This window comes from Thunnus thynnus, chromosome 18 (genome assembly GCF_963924715.1).
Source record: "Thunnus thynnus chromosome 18, fThuThy2.1, whole genome shotgun sequence".
NCBI classification, from domain to species: Eukaryota; Metazoa; Chordata; class Actinopteri; order Scombriformes; family Scombridae; genus Thunnus; species Thunnus thynnus.
The window spans coordinates 14,803,393-14,826,515 of NC_089534.1; the positions used below are offsets into that span (position 1 = coordinate 14,803,393).

A 23,123-nucleotide genomic window follows, 5' to 3' on the forward strand; every position below is an offset into this window, starting at 1 on the left:
TGCGGACAAAATCTACAGTCTCCCTTTTGTGCAAAAATGTATTTAAAAATGTATTTGTTTTTCCCTTTTCCTTGAAAAACCGCACAAATCATAATTATCACATTTCATCATTTTAACACACTCTACATTGCTATATGGGTAAACACTCTAATTTTCTTAATTTTCTGACCAGGGAGGGCCACTTCTACAAGTGCATAGGACTGAAATAAGGAGTATTCCAGTGGGCAGAGAAGGCATAAGGGCATTGATAATTGTAATGATTAAAAATAAACTGTATAAACTGCATATTGATGAAGATGTATTGAAAATAGACAATAATATGACAAAATAGGAGAGGGAATAGAATATTGAAATTCATTCATGAAGTCATAATGTACATCATGACATTCTAACAGAATGGGACACTAGAGGAGTGATTTCTAAGCAGTTGATCTATTTCACCAGGAGAGGTAGTTGTATTTTCACCAACTTATTGTGATCACCAAATCATTCAAGGGAAACTGGAAAAGTGCACAAAGAGAATACAAAGATAGTTTGCTAACTGAACTGTCAGTAGGTAAGTACTCAAATAGCTTTTTGGCTGGAATGTGATGTTTTCAAATCCAATTAAATATAACATATAAGACACGCAACATTATGGTTAATTGAGATGACTTTAAATACACAGCTATCATTGGATGAATATTTCCTTTAATGTCTGTTAGTTGTCAATACAATACAATTCTTCAATTTGAACTCAAAAAGAAACTCAGTTCAGCTAGAGGTTGAATACAGTAACACTCAAGGCCCCCTGGCACAGTGGTGGAAGATGTATTCAAATCCTTTACTTGAAGGACGGGTTCACAATCTTTTAAGTCTGTCTTAAAACAATAATCCCAAAAAGGTGCCCAAATGAACAATGAAATAGTTTTTTCTTGCTGTAATCATTCCTCCTGTTCATACTGGCCATCAAGAGATCCCTTCCTAATGCACTTATAATATAAGTGATGGGAGACGAAATCCACTGTCCTTGTTTTGTGCAAAGTTTATCTGAAATAATAACAGGCAAATGAGTTAAATCAAGTGAATATCTAAGTTTGTCTGTTTAGTATAAAATTCCCACTTTGTGTTTCCCTGTTGAGCGGGGGTGAGAAGATAGTAACAAAAAGACACCTGAAAACACATGAATGTTGAAAGATATCCACGTGATTTGACTAATTCGATGGCTGAAGCTTCATATGAGCTTCAAATAAACTTTAAACTAATTCTAAATAACTTTATATACATTCTTGCACAGAGGGAGGACTGTTGATTTTGTCCTCCATCATTTACACTGAAAGCACATTTAGAAGGGATCTTCCAGTGAGCAGTGTTAGCAGGAGGAATGATTACAGCAAGCAAAATCTCTCTCAATTTTCATTTGGGCATCTGACTCTTGTTTTAAGACAGACTTGAAAACTTTTGAACCCATCCTATAAGTATAAGTAACACTACAACAATGTAAAAGTACTACAAGCAAATTCAACATTTTACTTAAAGAGCAGAAGTATTATCAGAAAAATTGCTTATAATTCAAATATAATTAGTGGTTTATTAATATTGATTCATCACCATGTAAGCCTTATTTAAATGTTGCATGACGTCGGGGTGAAATTTTACTACTACTTTATATGTTGTTGGGTAGTTCAATCTTTAACAATACATCATATTTCATAAGCTGATCATGCATTAAATTAACTGCATAAAATCTTTATCTGCAAAGTAATAGCAGTAAGATAAATGTAGTAAAATAAAATGTACAGTATTTCCCTCTGAAATGTGAAGGAATCTAGTTTGCGCCTGGTGCTTTTATCTCTGATGTTACTCCCTATAAAAGTGTCTCAAAACCAGCTTCCTATTAATGTGTGTCACAGAAGCCCAGCAACCTTCAGGAAGAGTCATTCTTCTTGTGGGTGAGTTCTGGGAAACAGCCCACAAAACTTCTGCAAACGGGATGAATAGTGCAGATTTTGACAGTGCTGTCGAGGGGATGCAGCGGGGAGAGTTGATTTCCACTCTCCAGGATATGATAACTGATACGTTGAGGGACACATTCAACTCTGTACTGCTTCTTCCTCCTCCTCCTCTTCCTCTTCCTCCTCCTCCCGGGCCTCCTGGGCAAAGATCTGATACCCACTTTCAACCAGCGGAGAGTCTTATAGCAGGATATCGTGAGTGCATCCCCCTGGGAGCAGCTCCACTCAGCTATCAGCAACCGAGTCCATTGATGGCTGCTCCTGGACTGAATGTTAAACAGCCTGCTCCCATCATTTACCAAGAACCACCACTGTATAATCAAAACAACATGCATAACCTGGGACAGGTAAGATACTAAGCATAAGTTAGGGATCTCTATCATAAGAATTTTATCAATGGTGGTAGAAGCTTAGTTTAATCTAAGCCCACTCTGTTATCCTATGTGCTGTTGGATGTAATGAGTAATATGACAGTACTGTAAGGCTCTGCTGATCAATAAGCTTAATAACTGCCAATTAGTCATAATTCAAAAATATTCAGCGCAGTGAAGCTGTTTTGTGACTGAGGTTCACTTAAGGCATGTTGTAGAATTTGTTTGAAATCTCTCGGGTCTCCCACTTCTCAAAAGCTTGGAGCATATCATTTTTTTCATTAAATTCGAAAAATAGATTTGTTTTTTTCTGAATGGCAACTATTCATTACTAAATTCAGTAACTTACAAATCCTCCCGTCCATCAGGACATCCCTACAAGTACGGGGCTGGAATGGCACACATTTTTAACAGAGCACCCAATTGATTTTCTCTTGAATAGCTGATCAATGAATCAACTAACTGACCTGTCTCCTCAGGACAGGAGAACAGGTCAATTATGTTTTTGATGCTTTTCCATGTTTGTTAATTCATATTTGGGACCTTATGTTGAGATTAGGACGGGGATTCTACAAGGTTGGGTGAGGCATACATTTTTTTTTTTTTTTTTTTTTACATTTTTTAATATTTCTGAGTGGGAAGGGGGCTTCTTCAAAGGGAAAAGAAATGGGTTATGTGTCAGTTAAAGTAAAGATTGGGTGTTTACATACATGGAGTATAAGTGTTGGTCTCTGAAATGATATTTTGAATGTGTGTATTATATTTGGGTAACCCTCCCTCTGTCCTTACAGTACCTGCCAAATCAGTTCCCTGTGCATTACACCCCAATGGCAGCATCACCTGTACATTTTCCTGTTGCTTCTGCATACCCAGTAAGACCCTGATTAACCACAAACACTCTGAATCATCCTCACTGTTTGGTTGTAGACACAGTGAAGAAGACAGCAGGTTTATTAACCTTGCTATAGGAGAGTGATATCAATGCTGGAACAACTGTACAGAACAACCATCTATTTGTCCTGCACTTACAAATAAAATTAAATAAAAGTTGAAGCAGTGTAGTCTTGCAACTTAGATGCATGTATTTGTTAAAATAAATAAACTATGTTCCAGCAAAGCTGTATTTTCGGACTCTGGTGTATTATGATTATCTACCTGTGTGTCATAGATTGTCCGGATGTTTTCTCTCCACAGATGTTACTGCAGGTTATTGAAGCAGTTATTGTAACTGAAAGAGATTGAAAACTCTGACACCTGGTGGACAAATGACACCATTACAGCTAATCTGTCCTCTGTATGTTTGTGTTTCTAGTATAACAACGCACCAGTGGTGAAGCTCCCTGTAAGCCAGAGCCTGTGTCCTGCTGGCATGCTGTAAGTGACACACACATAAACACAAACACACACACACACACACACACACACACAAGAGCACACAGCTATTGAGCTTCTGTGAGTATCTTCAAACACACTCTTTCTATTATCAAATGTATCTTTGTGTCTCTTTATCTATGTAGGAATGGAGTGACAGTGTACGAGGTTGCTCCATCTGACTCCGCTCCTCCTGCACTGAACAGCTCCATGTTACAGTAAGTGAGCTCTGGCCAGTTTTGGTCAAAATGTACTTTTCTTATTTGTGACTGGCTCATGATCTGTGGCAGAGGTCAGATTGAAGACCATAAATATAACAGACTCTTAACTTAATCACAATCACCTATATTTTGATTGCAGGTGTCTGTTACTGTATGTGTCTACCAAGATGCCAGCATGAATATTATTATAATTAGTGTCTTAATTAGTTTTAATGTACAATACAGCACAGACAAGGATGCATTATTCTGCTTACATCATTGTTTCATTCTAAATACTTTTTTTTTCTCACAGTTTCACAAAAATACCATATGTAAAGAAGCCGCCAAATGCCTTCATGCTGTACATGAAGGAGCAGAGGCCAAATGTTGTGGCCGAGTTGAACATTAAAGAGAGTGCACAAGTGAATATTATCCTGGGAAAGAGGGTAAGTGTGTGTGCTCTGTATGTTTGAGACACTCCATGTTACACAAACTTCATCACAGTTTAGTAAAAGGTAGTTTTCTGTTGTCATACTTTATTGAGCAGATTCAATTCAAATAGAGAGTTTTCATCATTTAATGACACAAATACACTGTGGAGTTTACATTCTGATTCTGTGTGCATATTAATGCATCTGTTAACATGTTTTATGTCTTTGTTTGTGCTTGTACACTAGCCACACTATAGTTGTGTGAAAGTGTGTGTGCTGACAGTGTTTTGTCGTCTGTCCACAGTGGAAGTCGCTGTCAGAGAAGGAAAAGGCCAAGTATTTCCATCAAGCCAACAAAGAGCGGCAGCTCCATGCCCAGAAATACCCCTACTGGTCATCAAATGACAACTATGTATGTAACCTCTTCTCACGTATGTTTACATCACTGCACCAGAGCTGATGAAACACAGTCAAAGAGTCTTGTTTTCAGAAGCTGACTTCAGTGAAAAGTCTGATGTGTTTGTTTTTGTGTAGGGCAAAAAGAGAAAGAGGAAGAGGAGCAAAGCTCCCATCAGGACTGAAGGTAAGGCAATATTTCTGTGGATCACAGTGTGTTTTCAGGGGAAATGTGATGAAACTAGATGACATGTGACACATGGTCATATTTGACCAGGTTAGATCACAGATAGTCAAAATACAAAGATTTCACACATTATCTTTAAAGACTCTAGTCAAAGTAAACACGTTTGAATTCTATTAACGTTTACAATAATGCATCAGACAATGGAGGGAAAAGTAGATCACTTAGACTTTTAACATGAAGTCATGGTCATCACAAATGATCAAAGAATGTAACCACAATGTAAACTAGAGTTGAAACAATTGATTAGTCGTTCATCAGGAAATAAATCAGCAATTGAATCATTTCAATAATTTTTCCAGTAAAAATGATTTTTTTGTCAGAACAAAAGTGTTTGTCATGAAACTAAACTTAATATTTTGGGATTTTGGACTTTTAGTTGAATAAAACAACACTTTTGAAAATGTTAACTTAGCTTTGGGAAATTCTAACAGGATTTTTTGCTTTTTTAATGACATTTTATGACAGAAAAAATTAATCAATTAATCCAGAAAATAATCATCAACTCAGAAAATGTTAAACTCAACGTAAGACTGAATTGTGTGTTATCACAAGTATTATTCAGTGCAGGTTTAAGTGGAATCATCTTCTTTTATAGCGTCTGCGTCTAAACCTGAAGACGTCACTCACCAAGCAAGGAAGTTATGTGTGACTCCAGTGCAGACAGTGAAGATGGAGACCATCACAGACAGATTTAATAGAGGCTCCTCTTACACCGTCCTGATGCAGCTGCCTCCAAGCACAAAATCGCAGAACTGGTGTCACTGATGATGGAGCAGCTTGCACTGCACTGCAGAGCCTCAGCTGCCCTCCTCTCCATGAACACACATCAGTACATCAAATAAATATGTAAAAAATGAAACAATATGCTGAGAGTGTAGTCGAAATCTGTCTATCTATCTCATGGAAAACGACTTCATCTGGAATTAATTAGAAGCACAATAAAAATATATGTAAATTATTCAAATTATTTTTAAAAAGTCAAGTGGAACAGTTTTGTCAAACACAGGCACAGCATGAAGAAAGAAAACGAAAGAAACATTACAAGGTTTCCTCAGAAATACTCTTTAATGTGAGTAACATTCTCAGGGGTTTATCAAAAAATGTAAAATTTCCATTCAAACCATTTGAGTCTGTGTAAGAGTCTTTAGTCAGTGGGGTCACAGGTGATGTACAAAAGAATATGTGTCAAAATTAGAAAACAACATCACAAATATAAGACGCTTACATATGACAGTATGGATGGTTCATAACGTAGCAGCAGATCAGAAATGTATTTTGGCCCTAAACCATTCAGTGCTTTATAAACCATCAATTCTTTGACAGACAGTAAGCCAGTGTAAAGATGTGAGAACTGGAGTGATGTGATCCACTTTGGTCTTGGTGAGGACTCGAGCAGTAGCATTCTGAATCAGCTGCAGCTGTCTGATTGATTTTTTAGGGAGACCTGTGAGGACATTACAGTAGTCAAGTCTATTGAAGATAAATGCATGGACAAGTTTTTCCAAATCCTGCTGAGACATAAATTCTTTAATTCTTGATATATATTCTTTAGGTGATAGTAGGCTGACTTTTTTCTGGTTTAGTTTGTGGAAAGATTTTACGCACATTATTCAGAAGACAGAAACAGTGGCACCAACTCCTTTGTCCTCCTTTTAAGGAAAAAAAACTTTTGTGAATTATGTCTATCAACAAAATTTAAATTATTTTTTCTACCTGGCGTGTGATTCTTCAGCAGTCTCTGGAGGACCCGGCTCCATGTTAGTGTCCTCAACTTCATAACGGGGACGTTGGAAAACTCTCACAGAACTAGTACAGCATTTAAACATAAAGACAAATCAGGTAAATTTGTAGCATTAACAGATGACCAGACAGTCAATAAAGTAACACATTCAAATATTACACATGCAAAGCGTAGTGCAAATGACCATAAGATAACATTAACCTTTGAGGGCCTCGTCCATCTTCAGAAGCAGTTCCTTGTGTGGCATCCTGGTCAAGCAAGGAACAAAAACACACAATACAAACTACATGAAAATGTATCCGTGGTATGAGACCAGATTCTTAGTTTTATTTTGAATGTGCACTTCAAACTAGCTGGTTGAAACCTCACTTGTTGGAGAGAAACGGGGAATGTTTTATCGTCATAGACGACAACACCGTTTCTTCCATCACGATCATCAACACACTCTATGGAAATCTGCAATATTATCAAAAACGTGTTAGGGAACTGAAATGTATCATATAATGCCTATTCTAATACAATACTAACCACGGTGTGCTTACATTAATCTGCATGCTAACAATGCTAATGTTCACATCAAAAAAGCATGCTCAACTCAATTCAATTCACACTAATATATAAACAATAACTTCCAAAAACTGCAGTACTCCAACATACTACACAAACACCTGTACAAGTTTGCTCATTTCACTCTTAAATTGGTTGAAAACCTCACTTGTCGGAGAGAAATGGGGAATGTTTTATCGTCATAGACAATAACACCGTTTCTTCCACCACGATCGTCAAAACAATCAATGGAAATCTGCATATCATCAAAAATGTATTAGCGAATTGAAATGTATCACATAATGCCTATTCCAATATCCTACTAACCATGATGTTTAAACTTACATGCGACGCCATGTGAGTCATTTTACTTCCTTCTCCCGCATACAATACGTCACACAAGCGTGGTTACGTCAGTGTTTTACGTATCATACGCAATATTGTATTAATTAATGTACAACTGTGCAAAATAATAACCTGAAACCCTTTGCTGAGCCTACATCGTTTCTCATAACAGTTTTTTGTTTGTCAGACTTTTTTGTTTTTATCACAGAAGGCAAGAATATCTAATTAATTCCTCTTATAAACAAAATCAAAATTTATCACTGATCATCATTGATTTATTCAAATATTTTTAAAATTACACCCATTACAAATTAAAATCTCTCTCTTCAAAATCACCAGAATAACCAACGTTATATAGTGTCCAACTACGTACTTCATATACGCTGATGACACTTGACTCAATGTGTGTTCCCAAATGAAGTACAAATTGTTCTTCATTACCCTCAAAACCCTAAAAAACACCAAAACAAAACATAAAAAACTAAAAAAAAAACATACCTCTTTTCTTGAGATCCTTGTGGATTACTTCCCCTCTGTTCATCAATTTTGAGATTACCATCTTAACTGAGAGAAGTAACGTCCATCCTCATTGGTTGGATTAGAAATGTCTTTTCACAGCCCAAGAAGAAATGAACTTGACTTTTATAGTTCAGACTTTTATACCCCACCCCCCGGGCGGAGCTAGACTCTCAGCAGAGGGGACGGAGCACTCTTCAGGGGCTTCTGATAAAGTCATTTTAAAATTTACAACTGTAAAATAGCTGACATATCCTATCTATTCCTATCCATAAACACAAATGAACTTAAACATAAAACACAGTAATACCTCCAACATAAAATAGACACAGCATTCTACAATACTACAAGGCCATACATGAACACTGTAAGTGGACTATTGATTACTAAAAACAAATTATTTAAACAGCATTTGTATAGGAATGATTCTGTCCCGGGCTTTTTGATCCATATAAGCAGTTGATCACTGTAATTGTGATCACTATTAGCGGTTTCCACTGTATTTTCATAGTTTATTTCACCAGAAGAGACAGTTGTATTTTTTACTACTAGCTACAACGTGTGATCACCAAGGAAAACTGGAAAAGTCCACAAAGAGAATACAAAGATAGTCTGCAAAACGGAAATCCTACTAGTTGACCCCAAAACAAAAAGAGAAATGCTGTATAATAATCTGGGAAAATAAACTCCTTGTATTAAATTTGAGGTTATAAATCTTGGTGTTATCTTAGATTCAGATCTAAGCTTCAGGTCCCATATCAACGAGGTGATGAAAACATCATTTTTCCACCTTAGAAACATAGCTAAAGTACGACTATTCATAAATCAAAAAGATGCAGAAAAACTGATTCATGCCTTCACTTAAACCGACTTGATTACTGTAATGCACTTTTTACTGGCCTTCCGGCAAAAAAACGCTGAGAGACTTCAGCTCTTTCAAAACTCTGCAGCTCGACTATTAATCAGAACCTGGATGAGAAAACACATTAGTCCAGTTCTAGCTGCTCTGTACTGGCCTCCTATAACATTTAGAATGGACTTTAAGGTCCTCCTCCTTACATAAAAAGCCCTTAATGGGCTAGTACCAAGCTACATTGCAAACTCCCTTGTTAACTATCTACCTTCAAGAACACTGCAATCATCAGCTGCTGGTTTATTTGAGATTCTCAGCAACAGATAAAAGAAAATTGGGGATGCAGCCTTTGTCGATTACGCCCCAAAACTATGGAACATACTACAGATTTTTAAAAGAGAGCTAAAAACTTATCTCTTCACCTTAGACTTTAAATAGCTTTTGTCTCCTTCTGCTTTGCACTTATGCACTACTGCACTTCTTTTAAAATGTTGACTTTTAATTGATTTTATACATTCTATATATTGTATGTTTTAACTTTGTTTTCATTTTATTTTACTTCTATTTATTAAATTTTATTATGTGTTTTATTTTCACATTATTTTATCTCATATCAAAATATTTTATTCTTCCTAGTTTTCTTATGTACATTTACATCTTTTATGTTCATTTTATTCCATTTATGTCTTTCTTTATGTGAAGCACTTGGTGCATGTAATTTCTTTTGCTGTAAAGTCCTTTGAGCTGCATTTCTTTTTTGCATGAAAGGTGCTGTACAAATAAAGTACAAATGCAGTTAAATATAACAGTTAAATCACTCGACATTAAGGCTAATTGACATTACTCTAAACACACAGCTATCATTAGTTAAATATCTCTCTATTGTCTATTGTTAGTTGTCAATACAACACAGTCTTCAACTTCTACTCAAAAGAAACTAAGCTCAGGTAAAGGTTGAATACAGTAACACTCAAGGTACACTCGACGTATTCAAATCCTTTACTTGAAGAACAGGTTCACAACTTTTTAAGTCTGTCTTAAAACAATAATCCCAAAACGGTTCCCAAGTGAACACAGAAATAGTTTTTTCTTGTTGTAATCATTCCCTCTGTTCATACTGGCCATTAAAGATCCCTTCATAATGCACTTTCAATTTAATGGGAGACAAAATCCACTCTCCTCGTTTTGTGAAAAAATGAATTAAAAAGTTTATCTGAAGCTAATATGAGGCAAATGAGTTAAATCAAGTGAATATCTAAATTTGTCTGTTTAGTATAAAATTCCCACTTTGTGCTTCCCTGTTGAGCCGGGGTGGAAGGATAGTAACAAAAAGACACCAAAAACACTTGACCTTTGAAAGATATCCACTTGATTTGACTAATTTGGATTGCTGACGTTTCATACTTTCCCATCAATCCCCAAAGTACAGCTTTAATGTATTTTAATATTACAGTCTCCTCATTACCACACAAATATTTGGAGAATTTGAATAAAGAACGGAAATTTTGCAATTTGGAGATTAGAATAAAGAAAGAGGATGTTAGAAAGCAAGCAGAATCTCCCCAAACTATATATGTTCCTGTGGCGCTCATTATGATTTGTATTGGACAGTCTACTACATCACAAACACGGTATTATGCTTGAAAATGGGTTGTGTGTCGGTTAAAGTAAATATCGGGTGTTTACATACATGGAATATGAGCGTTGGTCTTTGAAATGACATTTTGAATGTGTGTATTATGTTTAAGTAACCCTCCCTCTGTCCTTACAGTACCTGCCAAATCAGTTTCCTGTGCATGACGCCACAATGGCAGCCGCACCCATACGTTACCCTGTTGCTTCTGCACACCCAGTAAGACCCTGATTAACCACAAACACTCTGAATCATCTTCACTGTTTGGTTGTAGACACGTTGAAGAAGACAGCAGGTTTATTAACCTTGCTGTGGGAGAGTGATATCAATGCTGGAACAACTGTACAGAACAACCACCTATTTGTCCTGCACTTACAAATAAAATTAAATAAAAGTTGAAGCAGTGTAGTCTTGCAACTTAGATGCATGCATTTGTTAGGAAAATAAACTATGTTCCAGCAAAGCTGTATTTTCGGACTCTGGTGTATTATGATTATCTACCTGTGTGTCATAGATTGTCCAGATGTTTTCTCTCCACAGATGTTACTGCAGGTTATTGAAGCAGTTATTGTAACTGAAAGAGATTGAAAACTCTGACACCTGGTGGACAAATCACATCATTACAGCTAATCTGTCCCTGTGTTTGTTAGTATAACAACGCACCAGTGGTGAAGCTCCCTGTAAGCCAGAGCCTGTGTCCTGCTGGCATGCTGTAAGTGACACACACATAAACACAAACACACACACACACACACACAAGAGCACACAGCTATTGAGCTTCTGTGAGTATCTTCAAACACACTCTTTCTATTATCAAATGTATCTTTGTGTCTCTTTATCTATGTAGGAATGGAGAGACAGTGTACGAGGTTGCTCCATCTGACTCCGCTCCTCCTGCACTGAACACCTCCATGTTACAGTAAGTGAGCTCTGGCCAGTTTTGGTCAAAATGTACTTTTCTTATTTGTGACTGGCTCATGATCTGTGGCAGAGGTCATCAGATGGAAGACCATAAATAAACCAGACTCTTAACTGAATCACAATCACCTATATTTTGATTGCAGGTGTCTGTTACTGTATGTGTCTACCAAGATGCCAGCATGAATATTATTATAATCAGTGTCTTAATTAGTTTTAATGTACAATACAGCACAGACAAGGATGCATTATTCTGCTTACATCATTGTTTCATTCTAAATACTTTTTTTCTCACAGTTTCACAACAATACCATATGTAAAGAAGCCGCCAAATGCCTCCGTGCTGTACATGAAGGAGCAGAGGCCAAATGTTGTGGCCGAGTTGAACATTAAAGAGAGTGCACAAGTGAATATTATCCTGGGAAAGAGGGTAAGTGTGTGTGCTCTGTATGTTTGAGACACTCCATGTTACACAAACTTCATCACAGTTTGGTAAAAGGTAGTTTTCTGTTGTCATACTTTATTGAGCAGAGTCTAAGAAAACACTTTTTGTTCTTTTCTTCAAAGCTAATTATTTCCATTTCATTGTCACATAACCAGAGAACAAATGAAATAATCAATTCAAATAGAGTTTTCATCATTTAATGACACAAATACACTGTTGAGTTTACATTCTGAATCTGTGTGCATATTAATGCATCTGTTAACATGTTTTATGTCTTTGTTTGTGCTTGTACACTAGCCACACTATAGTTGTGTGAAAGTGTGTGTGCTGACAGTGTTTTGTCGTCTGTCCACAGTGGAAGTCGCTGTCAGAGAAGGAAAAGGCCAAGTATTTCCATCAAGCCAACAAAGAGCGGCAGCTCCATGCCCAGAAATACCCCTACTGGTCATCAAATGACAACTATGTATGTAACCTCTTCTCACGTATGTTTACATCACTGCACCAGAGCTGATGAAACACAGTCAAAGATTCTTGTTTTCAGAAGCTGACTTCAGTGAAAAGTCTGATGTGTTTGTTTTTGTGTAGGGCAAAAAGAGAAAGAGGAAGAGGAGCAAAGCTCCCATCAGGACTGAAGGTAAGGCAATATTTCTGTGGATCACAGTGTGTTTTCAGGGGAAATGTGATGAAACTAGATGACATGTGACACATGGTCATATTTGACCAGGTTAGATCACAGATAGTCAAAATACAAAGATTTCACACATTATCTTTAAAGACTCTAGTCAAAGTAAACACGTTTGAATTCTATTAACGTTTACAATAATGCATCAGACAATGGAGGGAAAAGTAGATCACTTAGACTTTTAACATGAAGTCATGGTCATCACAAATGATCAAAGAATGTAACCACAATGTAAACTAGAGTTGAAACAATTGATTAGTCGACAAAAGTGTTTGTCATGAAAATAAACTTAAAGCCCCTGGAAAGGCAATTCCATGATTGGCTATTAATCATGTAATTTGGGATCTAATGTGCAAATGGTAAACACCTAAAAACTATGAGCACATAGTCTTTGACATAGCCTATGTAATTCTTTAGAAAGTCTCTCTCCCTTCCCTTGTTACTGGGTTGCAGTTAGGCGGGGCTAAACTAGAGAATTTATTACGTAATAAATACCTGCCCAATCATATTTAAGAGAAAGATAATTGATTTGGCTATCTGACCAAGCTGACTTCATAATACTTACTCTTGTCTCCCCCATGAGAAAACCATGCAGTGCACCTTTCTTTGCTTTTAGCTAGAATGAGAATTCAAATTAGCCTGATATGGTTTGAAAGTTACTGTGTTAAGCTAACTAGCAGACTTGGGTACACCATCCAAATCTGCATTAATCACGGAGTGGATAAGTAGCTCAAAAGTGTAGCATAGCAATGCTAGTGCTAACCGTTTCATATAAGTAAATGAAAGATGCTAAAACACTTAGTTTCGTAGTCTGGAAGGTATAGTTAAATGAAAACAGATAAAAAACCCAGCCCCAGCCTTTTATGAAAAATCTGCTATGTGTGGGCCTAGGCACCATTCCCCTGCTAACCACCTCAGATCATGAGGGGGATATGCCATCAAATGAAATAAGATGGAAGAATCTAAACCCAGCAATCCACCTGACATGCAGCAAACAGCTGAGACACTCAGCTATACAGTAAATAATAAAATCCCAAATTCAAAGCTCGGAGCAGACATGCTTCAATCATTATTGAAGCAAGATACATAACTAACAATACATGCATGAGCTTAGATTGATAAACAGTGTGGCTTTAGATCTGATTGATGTAAAGATTACCCCCCGAAACAAAGCCACACCCAGGGGAATTATGCTGCAAAACCAATTCTCTACATATCTGAAATGTGAGTACTTGTAACACTGAAAGCAACATAAAGCATGGGCCAGATGAGGCACGAAATTGGCCCAGTCACCACAGGACTTAATTCACAATTGATAGGCAAGGCAAGTTTATTTGTAAAGCAAATTTCAACAACAAGGCAATTCAAAGTGCTTTACATAGAGCATCAAAGGCATCAGAACAGAATATCTGGATGGTCTGGATGGTTCATAACGTAACAGCAGATCAGAAGTGTATTTTGACCCTAAAACATTCAGTGCTTTATAAATCAACGGCAGTATTTTAAAATCAATTCTTTGACAGACAGGAAGCCCGTGTAAAGATCTGAGAACTGGAGTGATATGATCCACTTTCTTTGTCTTAGTGAGGACTCAAGCAGTAGCATTCTGAATCAGCTGCAGCTGTCTGATCGATTTTTTTAGGGAGACCTGTGAAGACACCATTGCAGTGGTCAAGTCTACTGAAGATAAATGCATGCACAAGTTTTTTTTCCAAATCCTGCTGAGACATAGGTCTTTTAACTCTTGATATATTCTTTAGGTGATAGTAGATAGCAGTAGCTATCTTTAGGTGATAGTAGGCTGACTTTGTAATTGTCTCAATGTGGCTGTTGAAATCCAGGTCTGAGTCCATGACTAAACCAAGATTCCTGGCTTGGTTTGTGGAGAGATTTTACAAACAGCATTCAGAAGACAGAAACAGTGGCACCAACTCCTTTGTCCTCCTTTTAAGGAAAAAAACTTTTGTAAATTATGTCTATCAACAAAATTTAAATTATTTTTTTTACCTGGCGTGTGATTCCTCAGCAGTCTCTGGAGGACCCGGCTCCATGTTAGTGTCCTCAACTTCATAACAAGGACATTGGAAAACTCTCACAGAACTAGTACAGCATTTAAACATAAAGACAAATCAGGTAAATTTGTAGCATTAACAGATGACCAGACAGTCAATAAAGTAACACATTCAAATATCACACATGCAAAGCATAGTGCAAATGACCATAAGATAACATTAACCTTTGAGGGCCTCGTCCATCTCCAGAAGCAATCTCCTGTATGGCATCCTGGTCAAGCAAGGAGCAAAAACACACAATACAAACTACATGAAAATGTATCCGTTGTATGAGTCCAGATTCTTAGTTTTATTTTGAATGTGCACTTTAAACTAGCTGGTTGAAACCTCACTTGTTGGAGAGAAATGGGGAATGTTTTATCGTCATAGACAACAACACCGTTTCTTCCATCACGATCGTCAAAACAATCAATGGAAATCTGCATATCATCAAAAATGTATTAGCGAATTGAAATGTATCATATAATGCCTATTCCAATATCCTACAAACCATGATGTTTAAACTTACATGTGACACTATGTCAGTCATTTTGTTTCCTTCTCCCGCATATAATACGTCACACAAGCGTGGTTACGTCAGTGTTTTACGTATCATACGCAATATTGTATTAATTAATGTACAACTGTGCAAAATAATAACCTGAACCCTTTGCTCAGGGAGCTAGACTCTCAGCACAGAGGGGACGGAGCACTCTTCAGGGGCTTCTGATAAAGTCATTTTAAAATTTACAACTGTAAAATAGCTGATATATCCTATCTATTCCTATCCATAAACACAAATGAACTTAAACATAAAACATAGTAATACCTCAAACATAAAACAGACACAGCAGTCTACAATACTACAAGGCCTATTTCCAAATGTGAAATAAAAACAGCAGGCTCACTAGCGGGGCTCCCACTGAGTGTGGGCCCTGTGGTGGCCACCCCCTCTGTCCCCACAGTCGGTCTGCTTATGATTCTTCCCTTTGTATGTCTTAGTTCTCATGGGAAACATGCGCTACACATACAGTAAGTGAGATGCAGCCAACCACAAATCTTCAAGCATACGTGGTGGAATGCTCCCTTAGCAACTCCAAGCCTGTATTTTTGGTGCATTACACAGGGTCAGGTTTTTCAAAACATGTCTGTCAGGAAAAAGTCAACTTCTATGGCCAGGTCTCTCTTGAAAAATTTTAATCTCAGCAAGACTTATCTGGTTAAATAATTGAAAATGGATGAAATTAACCTCTGAATAAATGTAGTAATTCTATAGACTTTCCTGCTGATGACAAACTAATTCTGTATGTAACAGTGCATGACAGTGCAGATGTTCAGAACCACAAAGGTCAAGTTAGGCTCTGTCACACTTTCAGTTTGAGTTTTCACACAAGTTTCACACAAGTTTAACTTACTTAACCTTAATACTTTCATACTTGACTGTGTGTCATGTTTAAATTGATTTTATTATTATTTTAAATGATATAATATATAAAATTCAAGTATAACATTTAACTCTCTGGTATGTGCAGACACCTTGCCCTTATCAGGACTACAAGCCCCACAGTTTGTCCTTCAACTGATGAACAAGGTAACACATACGTCACCCACCTCCTGCTGTTACATTTTACACTGTGCACGCAAAATATAAAGGACATTCACATTCACCCAAAATGACGTCATATTTACAGATAAACCAAGAATTTGAATCTTGTACTGTAATTCCTCGAAATACAAGTGAGGGTACAATTTAGTTTTTGTGCACAAATAATGCCCAATAACACACACAGCAATACTATCAGCCAGTTGTCATGAGGTACCTGAATGACGTTAACTTTGAAAGATCTGTAAAGTCTTGAAAAATAAGTAATGTTAAAAACACATGTAAACAGAAAAAACAAAAGCAAATGAAAAAAACATTGCCACAAATTTGACAGCACAAGTACAGCATTTAGAAAAAAAGCTCTCATTCAAGAAAATGGAATACTATTCATGTGATACATACTTACAGTAACTTGAACTTCTATGCCATCATGTGTCAGCATTGCCAATTAACAAACTGTTTTCATATTGTTTCATCTGAACTATTTTCAATGAACTTATTCTACAAAAAAATGTTAATTAACTTATTCTTTTTTGTTTTGTTTTACACTTTGTATTTTATTTTGCTATGGACCCCCAATGAGTTGTGTCCTTAATAAAATCTGAATTGAATTGAAATTGAATTGAAATTATTTAAAAGGAATTTCAAAAGGCAAAGAAGTTTTTTGTTTTTTTCTCTGAAATGCTGACTGGTTGGTTTTTGTTCTTTATGGTTACATTTGTGGGTTTTAAAATGTGCACACAAGCATGTATGTTTTTTTTTCCCACACAGTGGAAAATATAACATGTGACTTGAGAAAGAAAAAGAAATTTTTTTAAAATTCTTTTTTCTTTCTTTTTTTCTTTTTCCCGTCATGATTTCAATGTGCACGCGTCATCACCCTCAGGTCACCAGCTGGCAGCAGCTGGCAGTTGTGCGTTGTGCGTTTAGTGCTGCGGGGTGGGGGCCGCAGCGAGAAAGTTGAACCAGAAACAACTTTTAAAGAAACGCAACCTGTAACGCTGTGTAACCCTGCCATGAGGGAAGACAACAACATTACTAGGAAGAGGGGAGGACATTTCTCCTCGTTTGATAACGTTAAAAGTAAAGTTAAGCTTTGCTGACGGCTTCCTGACTCTTCAAAAAGGCGAGAGAGAGAGAGAGAGAGAGAGAGAGAGAGAGAGAGAGAGAGAGAGAGAGAGAGAGAGAGAAGCAGTGGTCAAGTGAGCTAGAAATTGGATGAGGAGAGCGAGCAGTGGTAGCGAGAAAGCCGGTGAATGAGAGGAATAAAACCTTGTTTTCTGATTGTTTCACTGTGGTTACAAATAAACACCCTCACCCCGCACCTCCACACAACCCTATGGAGGTGCGCTGCAACGCCTGATAATTGTGCCGCAGCCGCTAAAAACATATCATACGGGTACTGTGGGAGTAAGGTGAAAAGAAAATAGCATTACCGGAAAATGTTTTTTCCGTATGTTTTCATATATGAAAAGACCCCAAATGAACACTGTAAGCGGACTATTGATTACTATAAACAAATTATTTAAACAGCATTTGTATAGGAATGATTCTGTCCCGGGCTTTTTGATCCATATAAGCAGTTGATCACTGTAATTGTGATCACTATTAGCGGTTTCCACTGTACTTTCATAGTTTATTTCACCAGAAGAGCCAGTTGTATTTTTTACTACTAGCTACAACGTGTGAACAACTTGTGATCACCAAGGAAAACTGGAAAAGTCCACAAAGAGAATACAAAGATAGTCTGCAAAACTGAAATCCTACTAGTTGACCCCAAAACAAAAAGAGAAATGCTGTATAATAATCTGGGAAAATAAACTCCTTGTATTAAATTTGAGGTTATAAATCTTGGTGTTATCTTAGATTCAGATCTAAGCTTCAGGTCCCATATCAACGAGGTGATGAAAACATCATTTTTCCACCTTAGAAACATAGCTAAAGTACGACTATTCATAAATCAAAAAGATGCAGAAAAACTGATTCATGCCTTCACTTAAACCGACTTGATTACTGTAATGCACTTTTTACTGGCCTTCCGGCAAAAAAACGCTGAGAGACTTCAGCTCTTTCAAAACTCTGCAGCTCGACTATTAATCAGAACCTGGATGAGAAAACACATTAGTCCAGTTCTAGCTGCTCTGTACTGGCCTCCTATAACATTTAGAATGGACTTTAAGGTCCTCCTCCTTACATAAAAAGCCCTTAATGGGCTAGTACCAAGCTACATTGCAAACTCCCTTGTTAACTATCTACCTTCAAGAACACTGCAATCATCAGCTGCTGGTTTATTTGAGATTCTCAGCAACAGACAAAAGAAAATTGGGGATGCAGCCTTTGTCGATTACGCCCCAAAACTATGGAACATACTACAGATTTTTAAAAGAGAGCTAAAAACTTATCTCTTCACCTTAGACTTTAAATAGCTTTTGTCTCCTTCTGCTTTGCACTTATGCACTACTGCACTTCTTTTAAAATGTTGACTTTTAATTGATTTTATACATTCTATATATTGTATGTTTTAACTTTGTCTTCATTTTATTTTACTTCTATTTATTAAATTTTATTATGTGTTTATTTTCAAATTATTTTATCTCATATCAAAATATTTTATTCTTCCTAGTTTTCTTATGTACATTTACATCTTTTATGTTCATTTTATTCCATTTATGTCTTTCTTTATGTGAAGCACTTGTTGCATGTAATTTCTTTTGCTGTAAAGTCCTTTGAGCTGCATTTCTTTTTTGCATGAAAGGTGCTGTACAAATAAAGTACAAATGCAGTTAAATATAACAGTTAAATCACTCGACATTAAGGCTAATTGACATTACTCTAAACACACAGCTATCATTAGTTAAATATCTCTCTATTGTCTGTTAGTTGTCAATACAACACAGTCTTCAACTTCTACTCAAAAGAAACTAAGCTCAGGTAAAGGTTGAATACAGTAACACTCAAGGTACACTTGACGTATTCAAATCCTTTACTTGAAGGACAGGTTCACAACTTTTTAAGTCTGTCTTAAAAAAACAATAATCCCAAAAAGGTGCCCAAGTGAACACAGAAATAGTTTTTTCTTGTTGTAATCATTCCCTCTGTTCATACTGGCCATTAAAGATCCCTTCATAATGCACTTTCAATTTAATGGGAGACAAAATCCACTGTCCTCGTTTTGTGAAAAAATGACTTTAAAAGTTTATCCGAAGCTCATATGAGGCAAATTAGTTAAATCAAGTGAATATCTTTAAAAGTTTGCCTGTTCAGAATAAAATTCCCACTTTGTGCTTCCCTGTTGAGCCGGGGTGGAAGGATAGTAACAAAAAGACACCAAAAACACTTGACCTTTGAAAGATATCCACTTGATTTGACTAATTTGGATTGCTGAAGTTTCATTCTTTCCCATCAATCCCCAAAGTACAGCTTTAATGTATTTTAATATTACAGTCTCCTCATTACCACACAAATATTTGGAGAATTTGAATAAAGAATGGAAATTTTGCAATTTGGAGATTAGAATAAAGACAGAGGATGTTAGAAAGCAAGCAGAATCTCCCCAAACTATATATGTTCCTGTGGCGCTCATTATGATTTGTATTGGACAGTCTACTACATCACAAACACGGTATTATGCTTGAAAATGGGTTGTGTGTCGGTTAAAGTAAATATCGGGTGTTTACATACATGGAATATGAGTGTTGGTCTTTGAAATGACATTTTGAATGTGTGTATTATGTTTAAGTAACCCTCCCTCTGTCCTTACAGTACCTGCCAAATCAGTTTCCTGTGCATGACGCCACAATGGCAGCCGCACCCATACGTTACCCTGTTGCTCCTGCACACCCAGTAAGACCCTGATTAACCACAAACACTCTGAATCATCCTCACTGTTTGGTTGTAGACACGTTGAAGAAGACAGCAGGTTTATTAACCTTGCTGTAGGAGAGTGATATCAATGCTGGAACAACTGTACAGAACAAACATCTATTTCTCCTGCAGTTCCAGTTCAAACTCCAATAGAAAAATGACACATTTTGAAACTATTTAAACAAAATTTGAAGCAGCGGATGTAGCTTAGATACATGTATTTGTTAAAAAAAAAACAACAACTATGTTCCAGCAAAGCTGTATTCTCGGACTCTGGTGTATTATGATTATCTACCTGTGTGTCATAGATTCTTCAGATGTTTTCATTCCACAGATGTTACTGCAGGTTATTGAAGCAGTTATTGTAACTAAAAGAGATTGAAAACTCTGACGCCTGGTGGACAAATCACACCATTGCAGCTAATCTGTCTTGTTTGTGTTTCTAGTAATGCACCAGTGGTAAAGCTCCCTGTAGGCCAGAGCCTGTGTCCTGCTGGCATGCTGTGAGTGACACACACATAAACACAAACACACACACACAAGAGCACACAGCTATTGAGCTTCTGTGAGTATCTTCAAACACACTCTTTCTATTATCAAATGTATCTTTGTGTCTCTTTATCTATGTAGGAATGGAGTGACAGTGTACGAGGTTGCTCCATCTGACTCCGCTCCTCCTGCACTGAACAGCTCCATGTTACAGTAAGTGAGCTCTGGCCAGTTTTGGTCAAAATGTACTTTTCTTATTTGTGACTGGCTCATGATCTGTGGCAGAGGTCACCAGATGGAAGACCATAAATATAACAGACTCTTAACTTAATCACAATCACCTATATTTTGATTGCAGGTGTCTGTTACTGTATGTGTCTACCAAGATGCCAGCATGAATATTATTATAATTAGTGTCTTAATTAGTTTTAATGTACAATACAGCACAGACAAGGATGCATTATTCTGCTTACATCATTGTTTCATTCTAAATACTTTTTTTTCTCACAGTTTCACAACAATACCATATGTAAAGAAGGCGCCAAATGCCTTCATGCTGTACATGAAGGAGCAGATGCCAAATGTTGTGGCCGAGTTGAACATTAAAGAGAGTGCACAAGTGGATATTATCCTGGGAAAGAGGGTAAGTGTGTGTGCTCTGTATGTTTGAGACACTCCATGTTACACAAACTTCATCACAGTTTGGTAAAAGGTAGTTTTCTGTTGTCATACTTTATTGAGCAGAGTCTAAGAAAACACTTTTTGTTCTTTTCTTCAAAGCTAATTATTTCCATTTCATTGTCACATAACCAGAGAACAAATGAAATAATCATTTCAAATAGAGAGTTTTCTTCATTTAATGACACAAATACACTGTGGAGTTTACATTCTGAATCTGTGTGCATATTAATGCATCTGTTAACATGTTTTATGTCTTTGTTTGTGCTTGTACACTAGCCATACTGTAGTTGTGTGAAAGTGTGTGTGCTGACAGTGTTTTGTCGTCTGTCCACAGTGGAAGTCGCTGTCAGAGAAGGAAAAGGCCAAGTATTTCCATCAAGCCAACAAAGAGCGGCAGCTCCATGCCCAGCGACACCCCTACTGGTCATCAAATGACAATTATGTATGTAACCTCCTCTCACGTATGTTTACATCACTGCACCAGAGCTGATGAAACACAGTCAAAGAGTCTTGTTTTCAGAAGCTGACTTCAGTGAAAAGTCTGATGTGTTTGTTTTTGTGTAGGGCAAAAAGAGAAAGAGGAAGAGGAGCAAAGCTCCCATCAGGACTGAAGGTAAGGCAATATTTCTGTGGATCACAGTGTGTTTTCAGGGGAAATGTGATGAAACTAGATGGCATGTGACACATGGTCATATTTGACCAGGTTAGATCACAGATAGTCAAAATACAAAGATTTCACACATTATTTTTAAAGACTCTAGTCAAAGTAAACACGTTTGAATTCTATTAATGTTTACAATAATGCATCAGACAATGGAGGGAAAGGTAGATCACTTAGACTTTTAACATGAAGTCATGGTCATCACAAATGATCAAAGAATGTAACCACAATGTAAACTAGAGTTGAAACAATTGATTAGTCGTTCATCAGGAAATAAATCAGCAATTGAATCATTTCAATAATTTTTCCAGTAAAAATGATTTTTTTGTCAGAACAAAAGTGTTTGTCATGAAACTAAACTTAATATTTTGGGATTTTGGACTTTTAGTTGAATAAAACAACACTTTTGAAAATGTTAACTTAGCTTTGGGAAATTCTAACAGGATTTTTTGCTTTTTTAATGACATTTTATGACAGAAAAAATTAATCAATTAATCCAGAAAATAATCATCAACTCAGAAAATGTTAAACTCAACGTAAGACTGAATTGTGTGTTATCACAAGTATTATTCAGTGCAGGTTTAAGTGGAATCATCTTCTTTTATAGCGTCTGCATCTAAACCTGAAGACGTCACTCACCAAGCAAGGAAGTTATGTGTGACTCCAGTGCAGACAGTGAAGATGGAGACCATCACAGACAGATTTAATAGAGGCTCCTCTTACACCGTCCTGATGCAGCTGCCTCCAAGCACAAAATCGCAGAACTGGTGTCACTGATGATGGAGCAGCTTGAGCCCCTTCCCTGCACTGCAGAGCCTCAGCTGCCCTCCTCTCCATGAACACACATCAGTACATCAAATAAATATGTAAAAAATGAAGCAATATGCTGAGAGTGTAGTCGAAATCTGTCTATCTATCTATCTCATGGAAAACGACTTCATCTGGAATTAATTAGAAGCACAATAAAAATATATGTAAATTATTCAAATTATTTTTAAAAAGTCAAGTGGAACAGTTTTGTCAAACACAGGCACAGCATGAAGAAAGAAAACGAAAGAAACATTACGAGGTTTCCTCAGAAATAC

The 23,123-nt window shown here is 36.8% G+C and overlaps 1 protein-coding gene across 2 annotated transcripts; it reads left to right on the forward strand.

Moving 5' to 3' along the window:
- The first annotated feature begins 398 nt into the window (after positions 1-398).
- Positions 399-22,979, forward strand: LOC137169717 (transcription factor 7-like 1). Of its 2 annotated transcripts, none has more exons than XM_067573040.1 (9): positions 399-556; positions 1,893-2,341; positions 10,783-10,863; positions 11,295-11,356; positions 11,492-11,563; positions 11,860-11,992; positions 12,363-12,470; positions 12,593-12,641; positions 22,646-22,979. In XM_067573040.1, the coding sequence occupies exons 2-9, from the start codon at positions 1,973-1,975 to the stop codon at positions 22,813-22,815; spliced, it is 1,044 nt and encodes a 347-aa protein (XP_067429141.1). In that variant the 5' UTR covers positions 399-556; positions 1,893-1,972; the 3' UTR covers positions 22,816-22,979. The 2 variants fall into 2 exon arrangements, with proteins under 2 accessions (XP_067429141.1, XP_067429139.1); XM_067573038.1 differs by lacking the exons at positions 10,783-10,863; positions 11,295-11,356; positions 11,492-11,563; ... (2 more) ...; positions 12,593-12,641; positions 22,646-22,979 and adding exons at positions 3,157-3,237; positions 3,678-3,739; positions 3,883-3,954; ... (2 more) ...; positions 4,902-4,950; positions 5,606-5,920 and having other exon boundaries at positions 402-556.
- Positions 22,980-23,123: the final 144 nt, after the last annotated feature.